Source organism: Pseudonaja textilis, chromosome 18 (genome assembly GCF_049901715.1).
Source record: "Pseudonaja textilis isolate UNSWEBS1 chromosome 18, rPseTex1.2, whole genome shotgun sequence".
Lineage (NCBI taxonomy): Eukaryota > Metazoa > Chordata > Lepidosauria > Squamata > Elapidae > Pseudonaja > Pseudonaja textilis.
The window spans coordinates 4,317,836-4,337,143 of record NC_142007.1 but is presented as its reverse complement, the minus strand read 5'-3'; the positions used below and the strand labels follow the sequence as shown (position 1 = coordinate 4,337,143).

General features: G+C 43.0%; 1 protein-coding gene across 1 annotated transcript in view; it reads right to left on the bottom strand.

Annotated features, from left to right (window-relative positions):
- NOC2L (NOC2 like nucleolar associated transcriptional repressor) overlaps positions 1–19,308 on the bottom strand; it is a 36,610-nt gene that overhangs the window by 3,562 nt on the left and 13,740 nt on the right. The window contains exons 12-17 of the mRNA XM_026715701.2: positions 18,335–18,446; positions 14,836–14,949; positions 14,316–14,417; positions 11,954–12,097; positions 10,101–10,214; positions 8,057–8,195 (exon numbers count right to left, since the gene is read on the bottom strand). Coding sequence (XP_026571486.2) covers positions 8,057–8,195; positions 10,101–10,214; positions 11,954–12,097; positions 14,316–14,417; positions 14,836–14,949; positions 18,335–18,446 — 725 coding nt within the window. The remainder of the gene's footprint in view (positions 1–8,056; positions 8,196–10,100; positions 10,215–11,953; positions 12,098–14,315; positions 14,418–14,835; positions 14,950–18,334; positions 18,447–19,308) is intronic.

The following is a 19,308-nucleotide window of genomic DNA, read 5'->3' as shown; positions in this document are numbered from 1 at the left end:
AATGTATAATGTATATGTACATCGAATGGGGCTACAAGGTTGGAAACAAGAGAGATAGCAAGGCTGTATGGAAACAGATCCTAATATTAATTCTCGGAGTTGGTGTTGGTTTTATTTAAAAACGGAGAAAAAGCAAGTTTCCAGACTTTTAGGAGATGGACAGCAAGGAAAGGGAGATTAGAAAAGATTTCCGGAAAAAAGTTATGTGCAAGTAATAAAATGTCTCAATACTTGAGAAATAAAAGTTCTAAGAATACGTAAACAAATTTCTGAACTTCTTACGGAGTGGAGGCTTATTTTGCCGTATTTTTAAAAAGAAACTAGAGGGGGAAACAGCCTCTTGGATCAGGTAAATAGTCCTGCAGAATATTTATTAAACTTTTCTGCTTTTCTCCCATTCAATTCATCTACCATCAGCCTCTTGAACATAAACTACTTATTTCGATTTATTTACGACAATTTCGGAGTTCCCTTCCTCTTGCAGAAGTAAATTCGATAATAGTTTATGAGAGGAGGTGACACAGCAAGTCCCCCAGCTGCATTTATCTTTGCCTTTAAGGAAAAATATAAGGGGGTGCATAAGGAATCAATAAAACGAAGTTAATCTGCTCCTCATTCCTTCTCTTCACACGTTCACTAATTCAGATGAAAGGATCGGTTTCCTGCTCCAGTGCAAACCACAGGAGGAAGCTGGGGGTTTTGCACCACTTATATAAAAATATCCTAAGTATTTTTCAGATATTTTTGATACTGGATCTAGAGAGGCAGGTTTTTTTTAAAAAAAACAAAAACAAACTAGGAGTGTTTTTTAATAACAATTTAAAGCAATACAAGTTTCATTTTCTCATTGCAATTTATACACCCGCTTTCTACCCTAGATGGAGGCGTTTCCAGGCAATATGAAATAAAAATAAACTCAAGCCAAAATAAATAAAAACAGAAAAATAAAAACCATGAAGATGTGTGCATTTATTCTCCGCTTTCCGTTATATCCAACCTAGCAATTCTCCCAAAGCAGGAGAAATCGTAGAAGGAACTGAAAAAAATCAAAATGCAATAAATGCTACTATTTAAAAAATAAACGAAACTCTCTGGTTTCCTGGTTGTGCTGGAGGTTTTTGTTTTATGATTCTCTGGCTGCTGGGTGTTTTATGCCTCGTTTTATTTTGCATTTGAATGTATTATTGTTCTGAGCTGCCTGGAGTCATAAACTGAGACGGGCAGCTATATAAATCAATTTAATAAATAAACCTCTGGCATTCCTTCCCGTAGGACAGAGGTAGTGAACGGTGGACTCTTGAGTGTTTGTGAGCTTCAACTCCCAGAATTCCCAAGTGTTTGTGGACTTCAACTCCCAGAATTCCCGAGTGTTTGTGGACTTCAACTCCCAGAATTCCTGAGTGTTTATGGACTTGAACTCCCAGAATATTCAGGAATTCTGGGAGTTGAAGTCCAGAAATCCTAAAAGGGCCATCGTTTCCCGCCTTTCCCACAAGGTGACGGCCGCCATGGGAAACACTATGAAATATCTTGTTGGAAGTGACCCTTCCCTCTCTCGGCTCCTCCGATTCTGGGGGTTCAGGGAATTCTTGCAGATTAAAATAGCCCCTAAGGGAAGTTTGGAGAGGATCCTAGGCTGATTGCACCATTATCTATTATCCTCCCCGCCCTGCAAACATTTCGGGGAGGGGGATGCTGGTGAATTAACTCTACAAAAGGAGCAGACCCCAATCTGCCAGCCCGCAGCCCCCAGCTGGGATCACAACAACGGAGCCCCCCTTTGAGGTTCCTTCTCTCCCCACTCCCCACCACTCTGGTCACTGAAAGCCCCCCCCTCTTCCCATCCACCCACCCCTCTTCCATCAGGGGTAATGTGATTACGGGCTTGGAAAGCCGCTAACGTTCATTAGACTTGCCGCCGTGGTTTTAATGTGGACAGATCGCTCATTACGAGCCCGGGTCCGGGGGAAGACAGGCGTGCCAGCCGAGCCGTTTCCCCCTCCCTCCGCAGCTTTAATTGCGTCCTGACACAGCCATCCACCATCCCATCCTCCCAACAGCCCCATTAATAACCACAGGCAGCCACATCCCCCCACCCCACGTCCCCCCCCCCCACAGCCAGCAACCTCATCAGCTGGTAAATGAGAGCAATGTGCGGTGTCGCCTCTCCCCTGCAGACGAGCCATTGATCAAATCTGGCAGGCGGGAGGATGGGCCCCACCCTTCTGGGAACCAAGGGCGGGGAGGGGGTCTGGGATGGAGGGGAAGTGGGGGGGTGAGGTCCTTGCCCTCTTTCTCCCGAAGCAAGCAAGCCCAGCAGAGGTGCACTTGGGTTTTTAGTCATAGATCGGAGGCAAAAGAAAGCCGACGTGTTTGCTGGAAATGCAGACAGAACCAAGGCACCTTCTACCATATGTGGTGGTCATGCCCGGAAGCCCAAAAATATTGGATTAAAATATGGAGTTGGCTACAAGAGATGGTGGAAGAGCGAATAGAATTTGAACCGGAGTTGTTTCTATTGGGAATAATTAAGGGGAATTGTAGAAAAAAAAGATTAAATCTATCCTATTACATATTCTGACAGCATCAAGAATAATATACACACAATGTTGGAAGCAAAATAACATGCCTACTGAGGAATTAATAATTCAAAAAATTATAGACTGTGCTGAAATGGACAAACGGACATTAAAACTAAAAGAGAAAGAAAAGTGAAATTTGGTATATTTGGTTGAATAATAGAAATAAGGATAAAGGAAATAAAATTACAGATAAAAGTAAATGAATGTATATAAAGATGTATAAACGTAGATGCTTATATGAGATTGATGTGTAGAATAATTTGTGTAATCATGACACCGCACTGTTAAAAACAAGATTAGTGTGTGTTAAAGGTGAAAAAGAACAATAAAAATTATTATTAAGAAAAGAAAAAGAAAGCCGATGTGTTTTAGAAGACGGTTAAGCTCCCACCCTGGTTAAAGCTGTGATTTATTTCAAGGATGGAACTTGGCTTTTGCAATGGAACAGCCAACAGCCGTAGTTGGGCAGACACAAGGACCAGAAAAATGGGGCGAAATTTCATTTCCATGGATGCCCAATGAGCGTCCATTCAAAGCTTGACAACACAATTTGGCACATCGTAAAAGGCAGCAAGCATTGTGTTTGCACGACAACGGGGATAAAATGAGTAGGTCTCTACAGATGGAAGGGTCAATAAAAAATTTTTTAAAAAAATGAGAATGTGCCGAGATGGACAGATGGACGTTAAAAAGAAGAGAAAGCGAAGAAAGAAGAGTGTGCTTTTTAACAGGGGATTTATTTTTACCGATGGCTAACTAACAGAAAGTGAGGTTGGAAAGTAAATATAAATAAATAAATCTAAAAAGATAATAAAAACGTTTGCACTGAAATTTTTGCAAGGTGGACCAACTCATTGTATTATTATTATTTGATTAATATTGATGTGTTTATTAGGATTACTAATATGAATATGGTTGCATCTTTACTTAAAATTGTGCCCAGACGAACATGCTGTTCAGATAGATATGGCGTTTTTTTTTGTTTTTAAAGAAAAAAAAACTTATCAATAAAACATATATTCAGAGTGACAATAAAGTTATTCTAAAAGTCTAAATAAATGGGGGGGAGGGGGAGGCGCCAGACATCTGCACAGCACCTGGAATTTTTTTCTGACTGGGGCTCAGCAGCTGAAGGTGAACAAATCGGTTTTCGAGGATATTTGACTTTATCTCGAGGGAAAGCCGGATGCTCCCCAATTTGGATCCTACCACCCTGCCTTTTCCAGACCAACCGATTCCACTGAGATTAGAGCTGCTATAAAACGCTAATGAGCGCTTAACTATGGCAATATTTAATTAAAAAAGAAGAAGGAGAAGAGGGGGCTGTGAGCTGCTGCTAATTAACAGAAAATTGGTAATTTCCTAGCTATTAACGGCTTATTTTCCACTCATCTGAACACAGGCAAGGAAGCACAGTGATGGCATAAATGGGTTGAACACAATCTGGCTTTATCGGGAGGCGCACACATGCTGTTTGCAAAATTGGGGGAGCCTGTGACCTCCTTTTGCATTAACTGCCTATGGGGTAGATAAGAATGAATCAATAGAATGCAGAGTAGAATAGAATAGAATAGAATAGAATAGAATAGAATAAAATAGAATAGAATAGAATAGAATAGAATCAGAAACGAAACAGGCCTGCTCTCTCCCCCTCTCTCTCTCTCCCCCACTCTCCTTTCTCTCTTCTTTATTCCCTATGGGGGGGGCCATTCACTGTCCACCTGTCTTTACTCCCAAGTTGGCCCTTGTTCCTTCTCCTGGCAGCTCTGTGCACGCGCACATTGGGCATAGGCTCCAGCTGTTCTTCTTCCCCACTGATCTCCAACTCTGAAGGCAGCTGATAACTGTCGGACGCAAAGCCCTCATCAGAGCCTTCCCCAGACTCCAGGAGTGGCCCATGTTCCTCCCCAACCTCCTCGCTGGCAGAGTCTGCCGCCAGCTTTGCTGGCCGCTGGCAGGCCACAACCAAATTCATTAAATTTCTATGCCACCTCACTCCCAACGACCCAGAGCAGTTCACAAGTAAAAACATAAATAACATAATTATTAGGAAGGTTGGATGAAAAGAAGATGAACATCTACGGAGATGCGCCTGTTGTAGATAGCCGGCAACAGGTGCGGACGGCTGAGGAGAGTGAGGACTCAGATGAGTCCCCAGGACCATTAGGGAGTGGTCTGCTGCCTTCGGAGATTGTGGGGGCTGGCAGCAGCGATGAGGAGGTTCCCGAGGGCTGCTCACAGGAAAGAGCAGTTACAGCAGCACGGGCGACTCGGGAGTAAGGCTGCAAAGTAATGGCCCCTCCTTCAAGAAGATAAAAGCCAGCTGTGAATCAGACGTTCTTTGCAGGAAGCAAAGACGTTTTGAAACTCCAGCCTCGTGGACATTTCAGAATCTTAGTTGGTATTTGAAGACTCTTGTGTTGTAATATATTTCGAGGTAACCTGATCTGTTATTCTTGGTAGCCACGCACAGTTTTGGCAAGGCTTGTGCTTATCAAAGTTGAATAGTTAACCGGGGATTGTTAGAAACATTAAAAGGTTTCTGTTCCCTTTAGTTCGTGTTTGTTTTATTGGAAAAAGGTTTGGGTCAGAACAGCTCCATCTTCCAGGTCGTGGTTGTGCCAAAGGTGCTCTTTCAAAAGGCAACTGGACTTTGATTTTCAAAATACAATTGAAAGAGCACCTTTGGGAAAAAGAAGGTAAATTCCAGATTAGATTTGTAACCCTTGCTAGCCTTAAGGCCCTTAAAACAGAAGTCAAGTTTCTATACCTCATTAATCTTTAAACTTTGGAAAATTCAAGGAAGCTGCACCCACCAGGAACATTGATTAAAAATAAATAAATAAGAGGTTTAAATTATGTCCCATCTCCCAATTCCCTGTCTGCCCTCCCAATTCGGCTCCAACCACCCCATGGTTGGAGGGCTGCCAGGTGGAGGAAGGAAGATTTTCACGTGTGACAGCAGCTTTTTTTTCCTCCACCAAGGATCTGCTCCAGTTTCAACATCTACCTAGACATCTCCCCTCCTGGGAAAACCCGTCTTGGCTGAGTTGATAGCTTCCTTTGAAAAAAAAGAAGAAAAGGAAAAGGCCAACAACATCAGCGGTGCACCGAGGCACATCTAGGTTGCCTGTTGGAAGAATACGGGAACAACACGCGTAGCTACATTGCCGCCTCGCACAGAAGTCGAAGCAAGAGAAAAACCCAGCAGGATTTTGGTTTTGGACAGAGATAGTCTCTCTCTCTCTCTGTCTCTGTCTCTCCCCCTCCCTCCCTCTCTCTCTCTCTCACACACACACACTCACCTCAGGACAAGAAAGACAGCAAATCAACCAGGGATAGATAACACCTCAATTAATCCTTCAAAAGAATATGTGGGAAAGGGTGTGGAATTGGCTGCAGCAAAGCTTAATCCATCCGTCTATCTATCTATCCTGTCATATCTGTCATTTCTCTTTCTTTCCCTATCATGCATGCATCCATCCATCCTTTACCTATCATCTGTCTCTCTATCATCTGTCTGTCTGTTTCTATCTATCTATCTATCTATCTATCTATCTATCTATCTATCTATCTATCATCTCTATCACCTATTTATCTGTCTCCTATCTATCGCTATTGTCTATTTCTGTCATCTATCTATCTATCTATCTATCTATCTAATCTATCTATCTATCTATCTATCTATCTATCTATCTATCTATCTATCTATCTATCTATCTATCTATCTATCTATCTATCTATCTATCTATATCATCTTTATCATCTATTTATCTACCTGTCTCTAATCTAGCTACCTACCTACCTATCATTTATTTACCTATCATCTATTTCTCTGTCATATCTATCTGTGTCTATATCTATCATCTATTTATGTATCTGTCTCTCTCTCTGTTTCAAACATTTACCTTAGCAATCAACTACGATGGTAGTCTATCCACCATGTTATGGGATATGATGTTTTCTCAGATTGTATGCATTTTAATTCTTATATATTGCCGTTATTATTATTTTATTTTGATGGGCACCCAGACAGACTGAAAAAGGACATTTTAAAAAATTGATTGAGACCTGCAATGCAGTGATTGTATAAAACTGCCCCAACAATCCATCAAATTTATTACACTCGTTGTTTCCAAATGGCGCCTCTGCATGTTACGATAAATTTGCCAAGCTTGAGAAAAGTCAAGTTTCAGACAAGATTAAAAACGAAGCTCTTCCAAGTGTGTTGACTAAAACAATCTCTCCAGCTTGATGGCTGGTTGACTTTGAGGCTACTTATGTCCCCAAAAGTGATTACTTAATTCGGTTATTATTCTTTTCTTAATCGGTTTCTTACCGTGAACGTTGCCATCGTTTATTTAGAGTGGGTGTAAATGATAACAATAAGTATGATTTGTATTCTATAGCGTTAACAGCAGGGAACCCCAGCCGGCTGAATAAATGAGTGAGTGAATAAAATCTCAGCAGTGCTATCAACTCAAAAGATCTCACATCCAATTTTCTTGGTGGGCTTTATAAATTTGTGCTTAAAAGCTTTTTTTAAAAAAACTTTTTCCTTGGGCTTAAAACTGATTCTGAAAATACTTGTGAGGCAGATATGCCGATCCCTGACTTAGGTTTGAAAAAAGGAATTTTTTCCTGGTTTTGAAATAGAAAGGATGGGTGGGAGACAAGAGAAAAGACTAGAAGACTCCCAAGTCTGTTATTCTGTTACTCTGTTTAAAAGTATTTCCTCCACTTTTAGCCTATTTTAAATTCTACCTCAGCGGTCTCCAGACGTGTGGATTTCAACTCCCAGAATTCATGGTTGGCTGGGGAATTCTGGGAGTTGAAGTCCACAAGTTTCCAAGTTTGGAGTCCTCTGTTTTAGCTTGAAGCTACACTGTTTCCCCAAAAATACAGCCTACCCTGAAAGTAAGACCTAGCTTGATTTTTTTACACATGTGCCCAATATAAGCCCTACCCCCCAAAATAAGCCCTAATTAAGATCCCACCCACTCCAGAGTGGACAGGTAAAAATTAAGCCAGGGTGGGGATCGGATGGTAGTGGAGCTGCCCTACTACTTACCTTCGGATAGTTGTAGCCAAGCCTCACACACCCCGACACCTGCCTTGCCGGCCCATTTCTTCTGCAGCTGGCAAGGCTTTCCTGAAGGCCTTTGTAGCTGATAACAAAGCTCTGGATCGATCCAGAGCTATTATTGCCTGCAGAGGCCTTCGGGAAAGCTTTGTCGGCCGCAGAAGTTCCTGAAGGCCTTTGACAGCAAAAAGGAGGCCAGGGGGCAATGCACGCAAGTGAGGTTAGTCAGTGGATGACATCCCCCGAAAATAAGACCTAGTGCCTTTTTTGGTGGCAAAAAAAATATAAGACAGGGTCTTGTTTTTGGGGAAACACAGGTAGGAAATTTGAGGCAGTGAGTTAAGGGCAGCGCGATTTGTGAGACTTCCTTGCACCGAACACTTCCTCCTACCTTTACGGGAGAAGCCACCTGAGGTCTCTTCTTCGGAACTGCTCTCCGTTTCGAAGAGCTCCTTAAATTCCCTCTTGTCCTCCTCTTTCTTTTCGTTCGGCTTCTTACGTTTAATTTCGGGGAAGTTCAGGTCTTCCAGCTACAACCAGACAACAAAGGAAGGAAGGACAGAAGAAAAAGACATTAAAAGCGTTATTTCCTCCAGTCTCCAATGAGCCCCAATGCAGAAGGCAGCTAGGTGGCTGTTCTTTGTTTTGTTTTTTAAATAAATTTATTTATTCAACCGTTTTAACATTTAAAAACAAATCTCCGCACTTTACAACGTTACTATAGCAGTGTTTACACTGTAGACATCTTCTATTAACGTGTTATGCATCTCTGTTTTTCATTCTTTGTCATTCTAGGCATTTTATACACATACACATTTTTATTTACCTCTATTTACACGAAAACCGTGTTTTGTAGTTTCATAGTATTACATAGATCATTTGACGTCCTTGCGTCTTATTCTTATTTGTTCCAAACATCCCATATTTTATAATATTCTCCTTCTTCTTTATCCTTCAGCAATTTTGTTAATCTATCCATCTCTGCGCATGGATATACCTTATGAATAATTGTGGCTTTGGGGTGTGTGTGTCATAGCCTGCTTCCAATTTTGGGCGAAAGAAATTCTGGCCACCGTTATGATATGGAGCATCAAATATTAATATTTTCTGTGCATGTTAGGATCTAACATTCGTAATAAAAAGATTTCTGGTTGAAATTTCACTCTGTTTCACTATTTCCTCTAACCATGATCTAACTTTTTGCCAATATCTCCGTGCGTGGGGGCACAACCACCACATATGGAAGTATGTTCCCTGGTTATGATTGCATCTCCCACATTTGGGTATCATATTTGGAACTAGGGGGCTGTTTTAAAGCATGTTTTAAAACCCCACAAAACTACATACATACAGGTTGGAAAGAAGGGAATATAGCAAGGCTCCCGCATGAGCAAGTGTTACACATAATCACTGAAGTAAAATATTAACAGAATAACAGAGTTGGAAGAGACCTTGGAGGTCTTCTAGTCCATCCCTCTTCTCAGGCAGGAAGCCCTGGATATCATATTCCCACTTCCCGAATAGAGTCTGAAATATTGAAGGGTGGAAAAAAAGAAATATCCTACAGAGAAATCTTGAATTTTTAACTATGGGAGAATTGTAAAAATGCCAAGACTGTCTTTTGTTCTCTAATCCTTTCCAGCCAATGCAGCCTTCACAAAAGAATGCAGAAAATCCCTTTTGGAATTTCTGACGAGTTTTCAAGATCTCTGAAATTATATAGCCCAAAGAAAATGTTGGGGATCTCAAAATAAGGAGGAAAATACTCCTTCGATTGCAATTGTGTGGCCAAACCTGCCCCAATACAATGGCGGGTTATGTGTGATTAAAACCCTGACAAAAGTCAAATGAAGCAGAAAGTAGCAATTGCATTAATTGGTCGCCTGCTGTGTGCCAGGATCTCATGATGGCTTAAAATGGAAGGATTTGGAGTCACCAACTATATAAAAAAAGATTTTGAGACTGTAGAAAAAAACGCAGAGAAGAGCAACCAGGATGATGAGGGGACTGGAGGCTAAAACATACGATGGACGGTTGCAGGAACTGGGCATGGTTAGTCTAGGGAAGAGAAGGACCAGGGGAGACAGGACAGCAGCCTTCCTATATTTGAAGGGGTTGCCACAGAGAGGAGGAGGGGGTCAAACTATTTTCCAAGGCACCTGAAGGCCAGACAAGGAATAATGGATGGAAACTGATCAAGGAGAGATTCAACCTGGAAAAAGGAGGAAATTTCTGACAGGGAGAACAATCAACCCATGGAACAGAAGTTGCCCCCAGAGGTTGTGGGAACTTCATCACTTGAGACTTTGAAGAAGACACTGGACTTCCCTCTGTCAGAAATGGCATAGGGTCTCCTGCTTGGGCAAGGGGTTGGACTAGATGACCTACAAGGTCCCTTCCAACTCTGATTATCTGTATTGTCTATACTGTCCTACCCGTTCTTTGCCAGTAATTTCAAGCTGAATTTCCTTCTCTCTCAGCTTCTTCCAAGTCACGTAGTACGTCCTTAGTGGAGTTCCTTCTGCTTTGATAGTTTTTTCCCATCGCTCCTGTCAAAAAATTGGCCAGACGCGTAAGAAAGGTATCAACCAAGCATTTCCTATAACAACATTCATAAAACCACCCGCATTTTCCACTTTGGGTGCAAGGGGGGTAGGGGGAGTCTCTCCAGATTTTCTTATTCCAGTTCTGAAGATTGAAGTCAAATTGCAAAACAACAGCAACAACAAAAAAAACAAGAGTTGTGTGTTCAAAACAGTTTTTCAGAGCAGGAAAAAAAAAAATCCGCTCATGGAACTTTTCTCAGAGCAAAACCACAATCTAATAACACAAATTTGATCTAACGCAGAGGGGCAGCGCCGAGGAGCTATTTGAAGGCTTTTACAACCAGTCCTTTGTCACTAAGTGAGACATTCGTTAAGTGAATCCCTGCAGTTGTTGAGGTTAGTGAAACGGTCATTCAGCGGATCAGGCTTCCCCGATGGCCGTTCCCCGAGAACCGTCATAACTATGAATCAATTGCCAAGCATCCCAATTTTGGTCACGGGGATGTGACAACTGTCATTAAGCGTGCAAAACAGTTCTAAGTCACTTTTTTTCAGTGAATGATGTGTCTCAGAGTCGGCTACACCCAGGCAGTGCTGGCATGTTAACTCCCAATAAATCCTTTTTAAGTTTTGGAAGTTTGGCTTAAGACTCATGATTTAATTGGGGTAACTGCTGGAATCCTGACAATTTGGTTTGTTAAACCATGATTAAACAAGCTAGGATGGAGCACTCTGTGTTGGCTTCCACAAGAAATTCTCCAGGGATGAGAGAATTTTATTCTCTGGATGTCTGGTTGTAATAAGGAGTCATATGATAAACTGAACAAATATTCTTATGACTAACAGCAGTTTTTTTCCAGTGGTAGAAAAGTATGTTTTCTCTCTTCGTGTTTGTTTACTGCACTGTTTTTAATTTCCTTCCTGTCTTGTGCTAGCATTTTCTCTCACTTTAGCATCCGTGCTAAAAGGCTTGTAAAAACCGTGGCTAGACGGTGTGAGCATCTGTATTAGGTCCTGTTACACTCATTGCAACCCCAAAACCTCACATTTCTAAGCATAGAGAAGAGGGGAAAAAATAATAATTAAAGAACAGAAAGTTCACATTCCATACTGCCGACCTCTTAAAAAGTGCTTCCTTTAAGGCATAATCTCTGATCTGAAGTGGGCCTCAATTCTCCACCTGAAAAATGGGAGCCTTCCGTCCTTCTGAGGTGGGTAAAATGAGGACCCAGATTGTTGGGGGCAAGAGGCTGATTCTGTCAACTGCTGGAAAGCACTGTGAAGCGGTATATAAGTCTGAAGTATTATTCCTCCTTCCTTCCTTCCTTCCTTCCTTCCTTTCCTTCCTTCCTTCCTTCCTTCCTTCCTTCCTTCCTTCCTTTCCTTCCTTCCCAGTGGTTAGAATGCACTACTCCAGGCTAATTCTGCCCACTGCCAAGAGTTTGATCCTGACCAACTGGCTCAAGGTTGACTCAGCCTTCCATCCTTCTGAAGTAGGTCAAAGGAGGACCCAGATTGTTGGGGGCAAGAGGCTGATTCTGTCAACTGCTTAGAGAGGGCTGGAAAGCACTGTGAAGCGGTATATAAGTCTTAAGAAGTGCTATTGCTATTTATTTGTTAAAGAAATCAAGAACGAAGCGGCTTTGGATATTCCTTTTTCGAGGCGTGAAATAAGAACAGGTGTTTCTCCTGAGCGTGAAACCCTTCCCAGCTGGACAAAAGGGAGAAAAGAGGTGACTCACCACTGCCTCTCGATCGGAGACGCCGAAGGAAGCTTTCTGGCGCTTGGCCGTGATGAAGGCGGAGTTCTCCTGCAGTTTTTCCAAGAGCTGCCGGATGGTTTTGCAATAGTTGGTGATTTTGCAATCCTTCAGAAAGGACTTCAGCTGGAGAGGAGGAGGAGGAGGAGGAGGAGGACCGGAAAGAAACAAGACAGCAAAAACAAAAAAAAATTCCATGAATGGCTCTCGTTGTGTTTTTTTTTTTTTTTAAAGTCTGACTTGCATACAGTTTTCTATCCCCCGTGTTTAGATCTAGCTGGCAAACATGCAAAAAAAAAACAAACCCCAAGATGGGTGAGAGGTCATCCTCCTCCAATCCTTGACTCTGATTTAAAGATGGAATATATGTACATATATACACAAAAACATTCAGCAGGAAGGAGAAGGAAAACAGCCTCTAGGAGTCACAAGCTGCTGATGGGAGTTTTGGCAAAGCCACTGGCCACAGTGGAGGCCGGAGGCCTGGCTGATCGAGACGGATCTTCCTGCGGCCCTTATTGACTTCTGGCTTTGAGGCCAGCTTAATAGCTGTTCCTGACCATCAAAGACCCCCGTTTTATATCTTAGCCTAAACCCCCCAAAGGAACTGATGGGCTGAGGCAGGCCAAATTGCTTGGTTGGAAATCCAGCTGAGAGCCTGGGTTGTTTTAATCTGGTTAAAACGCTTTAATTTGTCCAAGGAAAAAAAAAAAGAGAGAGAGAGAATATGTGGGCAGGCAGGAAAGAAGGAAGGACAAAGGAAGGAAGGAAGGAAGGAAGGAAGGAAGGAAGGAAGGAAGGAAGGAAGGAAGGAAGGAAGGAAGGAAGGAAGGAAGGAAGGAAGAAAGAAGGAGAGAAAAAAGGAAGGAGAGAGAAAAGGAAGGAGAAAGGAAGAGAGAAAAGGAAGGAAGGAGAAAGGAGGAGAGAAGAAAAGAGATAGGAAGGAAAGTAGAAGAGAAAAGGAAGGAATGAGAAAGGAGGAGAGAAGAAAAGAGATAGGAAGGAGGGAAGAAGAGAAAGGGAAGGAAGGAATACAATAGTAATAGTGCAACAGAGTAATTTTAACTGGATTTCTCTTTTGGTTTGCTTATTTGTAATTCTGTTAATTATATCAACACGTTTACGATTATCAACTCTCTTTATATTTAATTCAAACATAACAGTCATCTTTCTTCGTCTAATTTCTACCTCTTCTCTCTAACCACTTCTAAAATCCATGTTAAGTAATATTCTGTGTCTTCTTTGTCCTTTATTTTAAACGTCAATCTATCCATCTCTGCACAGTCTAGTATCTTCCGAATTATGTCCTCATTGGATGGGGTGTTCTCATTTTTCCAATATTGCGCAAATACAACCCTTGCCAATTACATGCCAAACTAAGTATAATCCCCCCCCTCTCTAAAAGGCCTGGGAGAAGAACCCCCCCCAATTCACACAATCAGCTTCCTTCCGTCCAAAATAAAACGGAGCCAGCGAAATTAGCGAAAATGTTTAAGGATAAATCAATTAAATGTTGGAAATGTCATCAAATAACCAGGAACATATATGTGGTGGACTTGCACAGAGGCTAAAAGGTATTGGAGTAAAATACACACGTGGTTGGAGAAAATGATCAAACAACACATAGATTTGAAGCCTCCCTCTGGGTGCCCCCCTGCAAATCTTGGGAAGGACTGGGTCCTGGATCTAAGCCCCCTGCTGACCTCTTCTTCAGGGTGGTCCATCCCTAGCCAGAGCCACCCCGAGGCTGAGAAGACAGGCAGGGCTGAGCTGAGGGAGGCAGGTGTGAGGGGTATGCCCAGAGACCGCCTGACTGTGAAAAGAAAGCCACATTTTCCCGACAGGCCTTTGGAAGCACCGCCTTTGCAAGTCTAACAGGGTGGAAATCAGAGAGCCTTAAAATGCTTTAGCAGGCTTAAAGGAAAGAAGGAAACATGCTTTCCTTAACACCCCCTCTTTCAATTATTTAGCTAAATAAAAGCCCCCATTGTGCAGAAAGGAAACTGATGGCATACCCTACTAGGGTAATGAGACGTCTGCAAGCAAATTACCATGGTTTGAGAGCACCAAAGACTCCTCAATGACAGAGATAACAGATGAACCAAGTTGGAAGGGACCTTGTAGCTCATCTAGTCCAACCCCCTCCCCAAGCAGGAGACCCTACCCGATTTCTGATAAATGGCAGTCCAATCTCTTCTCGAAGGCCTTCATCACTGGAGGCTTTCAAGAAGAGAGTGGACTGCCATTTGTCAGGAATGGTGTGGGGTCTCCTGTTTGGGTGGGGGGTTGGACTAGATGACCTACAAGGTCCCTTCCAACTCTGATTATCTGTATCTGTATTTACCTGAAGGATGGCAGGCAAAGCCAGTTCTGGGAAACCAATCGTGTAGGCCTGGCTGTGGAGATATTCTAAAGTTAAATCATATAGCTGTTCGAGGAGGCCGTCCTGGGAAGAAGAAGAAGAAGAAGAAGGAAAAATAAATAAATAAACCACTCAAAATTTGAAAAGGGATCTCGAAGGCCAACTTCCCACCTCAGGACGGGTGCAACCAATAAGCATTCACAACCCAAAAATAGAGTTAAATCGATGTTTTTTCCCCCCAACTTGGCTACTTTAAGCAACCGCCTGGGGAATTCTGGCCATTGAAGTCCACACATTCCCTCTCCCTTGTTCTACCTCTTCCCTGCTCTGCCCAGCCGGATTTTGCCCTTCCACAGCCAACCGAGCCACACTCCCACTCCTGTCAGCTGCTCGCCCGCCCCCTCCGAATCAGATTCCGACAGGGGGCATGACAGTTACCAAGTTTGGATGGGTCTCCCTTAAAATATAAAAAAGCTGCCCACTTCGTCTTCCGTCAACTCACCCGGAAAGCTTTCTCCTGCAGGTTGGCGTTGGAGAGCTTCAAGATGACGGCAAAGTTTATTGGCTTGGCGCTCATTCGCCCCGGTTTCTTGTTGAAATCTACCTGTTGGAAAATCTGTGGAGGAACAAAAAGCAAACCGAACGGAAAGGTGAAAAGAAGGGAAAAGAAGGTGTGGGAAGATACAGCTAGCAAATTTTGGATTTTGTCAAGTCTAGGCTGGCTGTCTTATATGGCCACTTTGATTGTATCCAGCCTGCAGAAGTGAACTTGATGTAGGTTGGGTTTTTTTTTTTTTTTTAAATAGTTCTCTCTTGGATTGTCCCAAAAATGCTTTTTGGTCTTTCTTGGTTTTTTTTGTTTTTCTTTTGAAGACGTTTCGCTTCTCATTCAAGAAGCTTCTTCAGTTCTGATTCAACGGTGAGGAATGGAAGGATTTATCTTCCTTGCAGACAGCTGGTCATTTGCGTCCTTTTAAGAGGGTCATGGAGGCCCCTTGGAGGCTTATCTGCGTCCTCGGGGTCAGCTGAACGGTGCAAATGGTTCCTGCAGTCTGCGATTTATTTTAACCCTATGGAAATCCAGCCCTAGTCCCACACCGTTCCAAGGGCGTCCATCCCAAATTGTCTTCAAAAGAAAAACGAAAGGAATGACAGTCTCTACAGTCTCTCTTGGATTGCATTCACTCCTGCCATACAACCTGTCGGAGTATATTCATGGACTGGAATAGAGAACAGAAACACGGGTTGGACTCTGAGTCTGTCTATTGAAAAGGAGAGTGTTTCTCTCCTCTGCTGTGTATAATGGTTGCCTGCTGAACTAAAGTGAAACCGATGTCTGTTTTCTGAGCTCCTAATTTGCTACGGAAGTTACTTAACAAAATGTTTCTATCTGAGTTTGCTCCCTGTTGGAGAAATCTACAACTGGTTTGTGAAATCTATGTTTATAAAGACATTAAATGAAGCATCAGCCAACTGTGTTTATTTTTCTGGTGCTGAGTTAACGCTGCAAAACTCTACGTCTAGTTTAACGAAAAGAAGGACTAGGGGCGACATGATAGCACTGTACCAATATTTGAGGGGCTCCCCCGAAGAAGAGGGGGTCAAGCTATTCTCCAAAGCTCCCGAAAAAGCAACAAGAAGCAATGGGTGGAAACTAATCAAAGAGAGAAGCAACCTAGAACTAAGGAGAAATTTGCTGACAGTTAGAACAATTAACCAGTGGAACAACTTGACTCCAGAAGTTGTGCATGCTCCAACACTGGGAGTTTTAAGAAGAGATTGGGCAACTGCTGGTCAGAAGTGGCGTTAGGGTTTCCTGCCTGGGCAGGGGGTTGGACTAGAAGACCTCCAAGGTCCCTTCCAACTCTGTTAGTCTATATTCTATTGCTATGCTAAATTTCCTCCCACCCTCCTTCCCTATTAATGCTGCTCCAAATTTATTCTCATCCAAATATCAGCTCTGCCCCCCCGCCCCCACATCAATATAAGGCTGTGGACCCATCGATCGAGATATTAAAAAATAAAAGGCGAACGATCGTGATATCCCTCCCTGTTCGGGCAAGTCCTTTTTTCCCTGCGCCGTCTCCCCTCTCTCTCTCTCTCTCTCTCTTCACACAGCTCGGTCTTTGCCAGAGAGCAGGGCGGCGATGCCGCGGGGAAGCAGGGAGGGGGCCCCCGCCCCCGCTTCTCCGTGCCAAGAGAAGCATAAACTGTCAAGGCACATCACCGATTTCCTGCTCATTTCCAGTGACAGCAGCTTGGGGAATATTCGGCAGTCCTCCGAGGGACCTCACAAGACGCTGGAGCTGTCAAGAGTGCCGGTGACAAAGCGAGGAGGGGAGGAAGCCAAGCCAAGGGGGCTGGGGAGGGGGAGGATAACAGAAGAAGGGAGGATTGCATGAGGTTGCTCCGGAGGAGAAGAACCGGAGGAGAAGAACCGCAATCCCAGCCAAAGGTTTTTGCAAGTTAGAATAGAATAGAATTCTTTATTGGCCAAGTGTGATTGGACGCACAAGGAATTTGTCTTGGTGCAAATGCTCTCAGTGTACATAGAGATAGGATAGGATAGGATAGGATAGGATAGGATAGGGATAGGAAAGGAAAGGATAGGAAAGGAAAGGAAAGGAAAGGAAAGGAAAGGAAAGGAAAGGAAAGGAAAGGAAAGGAAAGGAAAGTTCTTTATTGGCCAAGTGTGTTGGACACACAAGGTGCAAATGCTCTCAGTGACCATAAGAGAAAAGAGACATTCATCAGGAGTCAAGAATCATCAGGTCCAACACTTAATAATAGTCATAGGGTACAATAAGCAATCAAATTATTCTAGGAAACAGTCAATATAAATCGTAAAGATACAAGCAACAAAGTCACACAGTCACAAGTGGGAGGGGATGGGTGATAAGGAGTGATGAGAAGGTTAATAGTAATAGTAGTGCAGACTTTGTAAATAGTTGGACAGTGTTGAGGGAATTATTTGTTTAGCAGAGTGATGGCATGGAGGAAAAAAACTCCCCTTGTGTCTAGTTGTTCTGGTGTGCAGGGCTTTATAGCGTCATTTTGAAGGTAGGAGTTGAAATAGTTTATGTCTGGGATGTGAGGGGTCTGTAGATATTTTCCCAGCCCTCTTTTTGACTTGTGCAGGATACAGGACCTCCATGGGAGGCAAGTTGGTAGCAATTGCTATTTTCTGCACTCCTAATTCCTCTATTGCAGCATCTCAGGTTGTGTTGGGGAGGGGGTGTGTGCACACACCCTCGGTGTTTCTCCAAAGGCTTGCCAGCTTCAACGGCCACGTTTCCTTCCCGCTCCCACCCAAGAGACGCTGCAAAAGAGAAATGTGACGGAGGGCAGAGAGGCCAAACCAGCGCAAACTGCCAAACGTCTGGGCTTTGGTCTCTTTGGCTCGCCTGGAGAGAAGGCTGCTGCTTTCTACACACAAAGACGCACACAGAGAGGAAAGCAGGGGTGGCGTGTTAAGAGGCCTTTTTTGGCAGAACCTCAGCAGAGAGGAAGGAGGTGGACGAAAGAGGGGAGAGGCCGGCGTGCAGAAGCCACAAGCGGTCCTGGGGACGCAGGAAGCGGAAAGGATGTGGTGAACGAACAGACATCTGCAGCAACGTTGGCGGCGGGAAACCCACAACGGTCTTATTTTTTTCGCTTCCTGGCAATTAGCAACGAACCGAGGCGGCTTGGTTAAGTCCCCCAAAACACCAACACACACCCACTCCCACCGATTGCACCATCTGCCACCCACTTGTGAAGACACTTGTGATATTAAGTGTTGTACCTGATGATTCTTGACTCTTGACGAATGTCTCTTTTCTTTTATGTACACTGAGAGCATTTGCACCAAGACAAATTCCTTGTGTATCCAATCGCACTTGGCCAATAAAGGATTCTATTCTATTCTATTCTATTCTATTCTATTCTATTCTATTCTATTCTATTCTATTCTATTCTATTCTATTCATTTCTATTTCTATTCTATTCTGACTGACACTCACCTCCAGAATGAAGGGCAGGACAGGGATGAAGGTCTGTGTGCTTTCCGACAGCAGCGTCAGCGCCCGGACGCAGTGCATACGCAGAGGGTAGAAACGAGCTGTTGGTACCAGCCTGGCAAAGGAAAGGGGTAAAAAAACAAGAGGGTTGAAAACCATGGGCAGTCCAAACAGAGGACTTAGTATGCCATTTTAAGGGGGGCGGGGGGGAGTGATGACAAGTTTGTACTCAGGTAGTCCTCAATTTATGGCTGTGATGGAGCCCAGAATTGGCCCTATGTAACAAAATAAAATTCAGTGTAGAGAAAAGTAAAGTCTCACACTCAGGCAAGAAAAAACCCAAAAGTACACATATAGACTGGCTGACACCTGGCTTAATAGCAGCCACTGTGAGAGGGATCTTGGAGTCTTAGTGGATAACCAACTAAATAGGAGCCAGCAGTGTGTAGCAGCAGCCAAAAAAAGCCAATGCAATCCCAAGTTGCATTAACAGACGGATACAATCGAGATCAAGGGAGGTACTAATACCACTCTGTAAAGCCTTAGTAAGACCACACGAAGAGTCCTGCATCCAGTTTTGGTCACCACACTATAAAAAAGAGGTTGAGACTCTAGAAAAAGTGCAAAGAAGAGCAACCAAGATGATTAAGGGACTGGTAGCTAAAACAGACGATGAATGGTTGCAGGCCAATAAAGAATTCTATTCTATTCTATTCTATAGATAGGTTTTCTTTATTCCAAAAGCAATTTATTAAAATAAATTGGATAAAAGTAAAAAAAAAAATCCGATTTAAATTAAAAAAAAACACCCAGTTTATTATGTATGTATGTGTATATGTAGATGTAACCTCAGAAAACAAATATATACATATGTATATATATACACACACACATACACACACATATATATATATACATACACACACACATATATATATACACACATATATATATGTACACATATACATATACATACA